Genomic DNA, 8,413 nt, shown 5'->3' with positions numbered 1-8,413 from the left:
GCACTTTCCCGCGGTAATGCACCGAAAAAAACACTCCGTTGCATAGAATCTCTTACTACCCCCGTGAACTGCGTTTCCGTCCGCTCAATCACATCACCCAAGAGTCTTACTCTATGGCCAAACGCCCTTAATTGTTCCCCTGGTTCTCGTTTAAGTGCAGCTAACTGAGCCTTTAGTTCTACTGCATCGTGCTGCACATCGTAATGATCTATCAGTTCCTGCTTAAACTCGCTATAACTATTTATTTCTCTAATTTCCGCCGAGTTGAGCAGGGTCTTTGCTTCCCCTTTCACCTTGGAATATGCCAATGCAATCTTTGCCTGATCCGACCATGACCCCACACTAGTCGCCTTCTCTAGAGCAAAGAAAAATGTTCTAATATCCGTCAGTAACTGACCTTTCGAATCCCGTTTGGCGCCCCAAAACGTGGGTATGTCTCCATATACCTTAGGTCCTGCGTTAGTCGTCTCATGCGTGCTCAACACATTTTTCAACCACTGTGCAACCTGCCCAATTGTCTCTGACGCTGCCGCCTGCGCCGTAAGCAACGCCGCCGTGTTATCACCACTCTCACCCTGACCGACATTACTCGTGGCCTGGCCACTGGCGCCCCTATTACTACCCGTACCCGTCATGACTACTCGCCCCTTATGTGCTCGTGTATGAACCAGCTTGACGCTTTACCGTACAGTAACCTTACTTGGCCTTATTCCCTTAATCTCACTAGAATCACTTATAATTTTAAGCCTCCATTAACAACGTCACTTATCAGTTATCCACACTACTGTTTCCACCCCTTAGGGGACCTTTCCCTGCCGCACAACGTGGCCACTCCACTTGGCCACACACCTTGGCCCCACACCCCACTATGGCCACTTACTGGCCCACACACCTTCCCTTCCTCACTCCAATATCCACCGTCCTGAACACAACCCAACGTCTACCAATTCCCGAACATTCCCTCACCAACTAAACCAGTAACACACTTCCTTCATCTCTCAAAGTGTTCCAAACCTGTTTGCGCTGCCACCAAATATGTCGTGACGCTGAACCCCGGTTCATTCCGAACACAGCGATTACACAACACATAACACCTTGCCTCAGCAACCGTTACTACCACCGTGTACTCCTACACACACCAGACCCTTGAGGCGTACCACTAGGTTTGTACTGGAACACAATGAATGAACATACGGAAGGTATTTAAAGGCCGTCGGATTTTGTCATTTAATTACAAAGAATAGACTCTGACAAATAATACTATATTAATTAACATACTCTATTAGGTCAATACACTTCCAATACCCATAGACCACTTGACCTCCGCGATCACCACCCACACTCGTAACTTCCGCCTAAGTCCCTAATACGGAATGATTACTACAACGCTCCACACCCGGTTAGTCTTACATTCAATACTCACATACTGCAGACTTAACTTGGTCACTAAGATCACAACAGGCTCTCGCATAGCTGTCTGCTACACTTCGCTGCTGCCACAACCGGAGATGCGGAGGACTTCCTAGTTCCACTCCCACAATCAGACTGACTCCAGTCAGCCATCTACCTCAACCATTTCACCCCACCTCTCAAGGAAGGTATAATCCGATTAACCTTATCCCTAGAGAGGCAATCTTGTTCCTAGAAGCCTGACGAAGAATAATTCCTCCTTCCAGGAATTAATCATTTGGCTAAACAGCTTCGGTCTTAATCCATTGACCTTTCTTAGATATGTGATCCATAGTCTGTCTACTTACATGTACTTTCAATCATCATTCGTTAAGTGTTGTAGTAATGCTCCTCTAGCTAATAATTCCTACTAACTTGTGATTACAACAGCACTCATCACAACACAAGCACTCAACACAACACAAGCACTCAACACAACACAAGCACTCATCACAACACAAGCACTCAACACAACACAAGCACTCATCACAACACAAGCACTCATCACAACACAACCACTCAACACAAGCACTCAACACAACAAGCACTCAACACAACACAAGCACTCATCACAACACAAGCACTCAACACAACACAAGCACTCAACACAACACAAGCACTCAACACAACACAAGCACTCAACACAACACAAGCACTCATCACAACACAAGCACTCATCACAACACAAGCACTCAACACAACACAAGCACTCATCACAACACAAGCACTCATCACAACACAAGCACTCATCACAACACAAGCACTCAACACAACACAAGCACTCAACACAACACAAGCACTCAACACAACAAGCACTCATCACAACACAAGCACTCATCACAACACAAGCACTCAACACAACACAAGCACTCATCACAACACAAGCACTCATCACAACACAAGCACTCAACACAACACAAGCACTCAACACAACACAAGCACTCAACACAACACAAGCACTCAACACAACACAAGCACTCATCACAACACAAGCACTCATCACAACACAAGCACTCATCACAACACAAGCACTCAACACAACACAAGCACTCAACACAACACAAGCACTCAACACAACAAGCACTCAACACAACACAAGCACTCATCACAACACAAGCACTCAACACAACACAAGCACTCAACACAACACAAGCACTCAACACAACACAAGCACTCAACACAACACAAGCACTCATCACAACACAAGCACTCAACACAACACAAGCACTCAACACAACACAAGCACTCAACACAACACAAGCACTCATCACAACACAACCACTCAACACAAGCACTCAACACAACAAGCACTCAACACAACACAAGCACTCATCACAACACAAGCACTCAACACAACACAAGCACTCAACACAACACAAGCACTCAACACAACACAAGCACTCAACACAACACAAGCACTCATCACAACACAAGCACTCATCACAACACAAGCACTCAACACAACACAAGCACTCATCACAACACAAGCACTCATCACAACACAAGCACTCAACACAACAAGTGTACATAAACATACATATTGGCGAGAATGGAGGAATCATAGCGCCGTAGAGGCCATTAGTAATATTGCATGTGTTATTGCAGCCCAGTTCGCAGTGTTGCAAGGTCTAGTGTCTGTTGCAGCTTGCTACGACAGAGGCCAAATGGTGTGTTAGGAAATTATTAAGTGCGTAGTGAGCGAACGAGTGAGTGCCCAAGTGAGTGAGTGAGTGATTGAGCAAGAGCTTGAGTAAAGGAATGAGTGAAATGGATGTGAGTGAGTGTTTGAGTAAATGAGGGAGTGAATTAGTGGGTGGTTGAATGAGTGAGTGAGTGGGTAAGCAAGAGATTAAGTGAGTGAATGAGTAAGGGAGTGAGTGAATGATCGTGGAAGTGACTGAGTGACGATAAATGAGTTACTGAGTAAGTGAGTGATTGATTGAGCGAGTCAGTGAGTGGGTGAGTGAATAAGCGAGTGAGTGAATGAGCAAGAGTGTGTGAGTGAGTGAGTAAGGGAATTAATGATTGAGTAAAGGAATAAGTAGGTGAACGAGTGAGTGAGTAAAGGACTAAGTGGGTGAGTGAGTGGGCGAGTGAGTAAGTGATGTGCAGAAGGCAACACAGACCTTCCACCTTCCTCCCCCTCTCACACACACTCAAAAATACGACAGTTACATAACAAGACTTCAGTACACTTTAAAAATGTGTCCAGGTGTCTGGAACGGCATCCCTTCACCACTCTCTCTCTCTCTCTCTCTCTCTCTCTCTCTCTCTCTCTCTCTCTCTCTCTCTCTCTCTCTCTCTCTCTCTCTCTCTGTCTCTGTCTCTGTCTCTGTCTCTCTCTCTCTCTCTCTCTCTCTCTCTCTCTCTCTCTCTCTCTCTCTCTCTCTCTCTCTCTCTGTCTCTGTCTCTGTCTCTGTCTCTCTCTCTCTCTCTCTCTCTCTCTCTCTCTCTCTCTCTCTCTCTCTCTCTCTCTCTCTCTCTCTCTCTCTCTCTCTCTCTCTCTCTCTCTCTCTCTCTCTCTCCCCCCCTCCCCCCACCGCCACCATCAAGGAGTCTGTCACCATCACCACGTTTACTAGTTGTTGTTGTTGTTCCTGGAACAAAAAGTTCCAAGTAGCACGGGCTATGGTGAGCCCGTAGTGGACTTCTTTGTATTTACTAGTGTTCCATGCATGGGGGACATGTTTACAGTACCGTGGAGGTTGAGCGATACCATCATGTCACTGCTCGTGTTCACCTCAGTGTGGGGTACGACCCCGGCACGTGTGTAAGCCTCAAGGATACAATATAATCTGGTCAGGGTGACCTATGACTTTAAGCAGAGTGTGAGTGATCAGTGCAGGTCGTTGTTCGATTCCCGATGGCCCAAGTGGTTGGAGACCGATCCTTCCCTCCGTCCTCTCCCAGTTCCTATCCTGCCTGCATGTTCCTTCCATGGGCTATAGTCTGACTGGTCAGCCCATCCTACTGTTTTGGTAGTGAGTAGGATGGTAGTTTATTAACGATGACGACCATAGTATATATACCGACGTACAACAAAAGTAGAAATCTGAACTATTGAGTTGGACAAACTGGAAAACTGTTTTTTTACTTGTGTTGCTTTGACAAACTAAACTACTTAACCTAACCTCCCTAGGCCTAATACACGATATCTTAGGCCTAATATAGTACATATGTGTGCTATACAAGGCCTAAGAATATTTAAGATGATGGTTTAGCTTCATTTATTTTAAAAGAATTCCTTATTAGTCAGTATACTACTATCTAAAAGCAAAGTACGTACGAATTCGTGTCTATTGACGAGTCACAATAGATAGTATTTATTAGATAGCATCTATTAGATAGTATCTATCTATCTATTTATATAGTAACTATCTAAACAGGAGGATGGATTCTACTGGTCTAGCACTTTCTTCATATAATTATTATCAATCAGACATTTGTTCTGTTAGTAAACCATTGATGTTATGATTGATATATTGATGCTATGTTTCGCCTATTGTCACTGTAACTCATTTCGGCTGTTACTAACGCAGCGACTCATCCATTGATGTTTGACTCAGCGATTGATGCTCAGGTTCACCCATTGTTGTTGCTACTCATTTATTACCGGCGTTAGTCACATTGTTACCTACTCATTACGGTCGACTATTGGATTACCCTGGTGGCGGCGGGACGCATATGAGGCAGTAATTACCTTGTTTACAAGGGAGCTTTGTGCTCTTCAGCCTGTAGTGCCGTTATTGACCGCTGTGTCTAGTGTCGCTGCCTCCATCACAGGTGTTGCTGCCTCTATCACAGGTGTTGCTGCCTCTATCACAGGTGTTGCTGTCTCTATAACAGGTGTCGCTGCCTCTATCACAGGTGTTGCTGCCTCTATCACAGGTGTTGCTGTCTCTATAACAGGTGTTGCTGCCTCCATCACAGGTGTTGCTGCCTCCATCACAGGTGTTGCTGCCTCCATCACAGGTGTCGCTGCCTCCATCACAGGTGTTGCTGCCTCTATCACAGGTGTTCCTACCTCTATCACAGGTGTTGCTGTCTCTATAACAGGTGTCGCTGCCTCTATCACAGGTGTTGCTGCCTCCATCACTGGTGTTGCTGCCTCCATCACTGGTGTTGCTACCTCCATCACAGGTGTTGCTGCCTCCATCACAGGTGTCGCTGCCTCCATCACAGGTGTCGCTGCCTCCATCACAGGTGTTGCTGCCTCCATCACTGGTGTTGCTGCCTCCATCACAGGTGTCGCTGCCTCCATCACAGGTGTCGCTGCCTCCATCACAGGTGTTGCTGCCTCCATCACAGGTGTTGCTGCCTCCATCACTGGTGTTGCTGCCTCCATCACAGGTGTCGCTGCCTCCATCACAGGTGTCGCTGCCTCCATCACAGGTGTTGCTGTCTCCATCACAGGTGTTGCTGTCTCCATCACAGGTGTTGCTACCTCTATCACTGGTGTTGCTGCCTCCATCACTGGTGTTGCTGCCTCCATCACAGGTGTTGCTACCTCTATCACAGGTGTCGCTGCCTCTATCACAGGTGTCGCTGCCTCCATCACAGGTGTTGCTGCCTCCATCACAGGTGTCGCTGCCTCCATCACAGGTGTTGCTGCCTCCATCACAGGTGTTGCTGCCTCCATCACAGGTGTTGCTGCCTCCATCACAGGTGTTGCTGCCTCCATCACAGGTGTTGCTGTCTCCATCACAGGTGTCGCTGCCTCCATCACAGGTGTTGCTGCCTCCATCACTGGTGTTGCTGCCTCCATCACAGGTGTCGCTGCCTCCATCACAGGTGTCGCTGCCTCCATCACAGGTGTTGCTGTCTCCATCACAGGTGTTGCTACCTCTATCACTGGTGTTGCTGCCTCCATCACTGGTGTTGCTGCCTCCATCACAGGTGTTGCTGCCTCCATCACAGGTGTTGCTGCCTCCATCACAGGTGTTGCTGTCTCCATCACAGGTGTCGCTGCCTCCATCACAGGTGTTGCTGCCTCCATCACTGGTGTTGCTGCCTCCATCACAGGTGTCGCTGCCTCCATCACAGGTGTCGCTGCCTCCATCACAGGTGTTGCTGTCTCCATCACAGGTGTTGCTACCTCTATCACTGGTGTTGCTGCCTCCATCACTGGTGTTGCTGCCTCCATCACAGGTGTTGCTGCCTCCATCACAGGTGTCGCTGCCTCCATCACAGGTGTTGCTGCCTCCATCACAGGTGTCGCTGCCTCTATCACAGGTGTTGCTGCCTCCATCACAGGTGTTGCAGCCTCTATCACAGGTGTTGCTGCCTCCATCACAGGTGTTGCTGCCTCCATCACAGGTGTCGCTGCCTCCATCACAGGTGTTGCTGCCTCCATCACAGGTGTCGCTGCCTCCATCACAGGTGTCGCTGCCTCCATCCCAAGTGCCACTACCTCCATCCTGGCCTTCTGGGTCACTTCCTGGCCTGCTGCTATCCTTCCTGGCTTGATATTATCTTTCCTGACATGCTTCCCTTATATTTATATATTTATTTGTGAATGTATTGATGAGGAAGCTAATTTTTTTGCAGATAGTGTAGCTCAATTTGAGTGTCATTCGTGTGTAAGACAATAGAGCTCTTTACTCCCATGTGTTTATTTATCATGGAGGCAGGGTGGGAGAGAGAGAGAGAGAGAGAGAGAGAGAGAGAGAGAGAGAGAGAGAGAGAGAGAGAGAGATAAGACAATAGAGCTCTTTACTTCCATGTATTTATTTATCATGGAGGCAGGGTGGGAGAGAGAGAGAGAGAGAGAGAGAGAGAGAGAGAGAGAGAGAGAGAGAGAGAGAGAGAGAGAGAGAGACCTCAACAAACTTTTGCACATGGCCTACGTACTCTACTGTTAATTATCACCTTCAGTTCGGTGAATTTAATGAACACATTCTCTCTACATTTTGGTTCAGTATTATTAAATAATAAATATATATTAAAATTTCCACTGTGCATTAGAAGGCTCAAAGAGAATTAAGTGTAATACAGTTATTAAACATGCAGCGTCGCTTTACTCTTTAATGGTCCAGGAGACTGGGAGTTAATACCTGGCCCAAGCTATCGCTGTCACACATTCACTAAGCCGCCAGGGAAAGGGATGTGTGTCAGATCTGATACATAATGCGTCTACCTAAAGCCCGATGGTGTGGAAGGCTCTTATGGCTCTTTCCCTGGGTCACTATTGGGCTCTTCTCTGGTGAACCCCCCCCCCCCTCTCACAGGGTGTACTCACCTAGATGTACTCACTTAGATATGCTTACAGGGTCGAGCTAGGCTCCTAGCCCCGCCTTCCACACGTTCTTAGATTAATGCATTGACAACAACTGGTCAGAGGCTGCCCTCTGCTTTCTTACGTTTTGATCATATTTACGTGTGTGTGTGTGTGTGTGTGTGTGTGTGTGTGTGTGTGTGTGTGTGTGTGTGTGTGTGTGTGTGTGTGTGTGTGTGTGTGTGTGTGTGTGTGTGTGTGTGCGTGTGTGTCAAATTTTGAAGCTATTATCTAAGTGTCACACAAAACTGGTGTAAGGTGAGTACTATTTATTTATTTTTATTTTATTTATTAATGTATATATACAAGAGTTCTAACATCTCTGTACAGTCACTAGCACACATAGCTTTTCGGACAAGTCCTTAATCCTAATTTTCACAAGACCCCATCCCCAGGAAGCAGCCCATAACAGCTGTTTAACTCCATGGTATCTATTTACTACTAGGTGAACAGACCCATCAGGTTGAAAGAAACTCTGCCCATTTCTTTCCACCTCCGCCGGGGATCGAACCCGAACGCTTAGGAGTACGAACCCCGAGCGCTGTCCACTCAGCCGTAAGTCCCCTGCTATTGGAAAAGCTTTTGTATATATATATATATATATATATATATATATATATATATATATATATATATATATATATATATATATATATATATATATATATATATATATATGCGTGGCCTTAG

General features: G+C 46.5%; 1 protein-coding gene across 1 annotated transcript; it reads right to left on the bottom strand.

Annotated features, from left to right (window-relative positions):
* Positions 1 to 5,192: 5,192 nt before the first annotated feature.
* On the bottom strand, positions 5,193 to 7,819 carry LOC138368265 (uncharacterized protein DDB_G0290685-like). The gene is made up of 2 exons (XM_069330816.1): positions 7,809 to 7,819; positions 5,193 to 6,906 (listed from the first exon to the last, which is right to left on the bottom strand). The coding sequence occupies exons 1-2, from the start codon at positions 7,817 to 7,819 to the stop codon at positions 5,193 to 5,195; spliced, it is 1,725 nt and encodes a 574-aa protein (XP_069186917.1).
* Positions 7,820 to 8,413: the final 594 nt, after the last annotated feature.

Source organism: Procambarus clarkii, chromosome 24 (genome assembly GCF_040958095.1).
Source record: "Procambarus clarkii isolate CNS0578487 chromosome 24, FALCON_Pclarkii_2.0, whole genome shotgun sequence".
Classification (NCBI taxonomy): Eukaryota; Metazoa; Arthropoda; class Malacostraca; order Decapoda; family Cambaridae; genus Procambarus; species Procambarus clarkii.
Note: the sequence above shows the minus strand (reverse complement) of the source record. Positions and strands in the feature narration are given on the sequence as shown.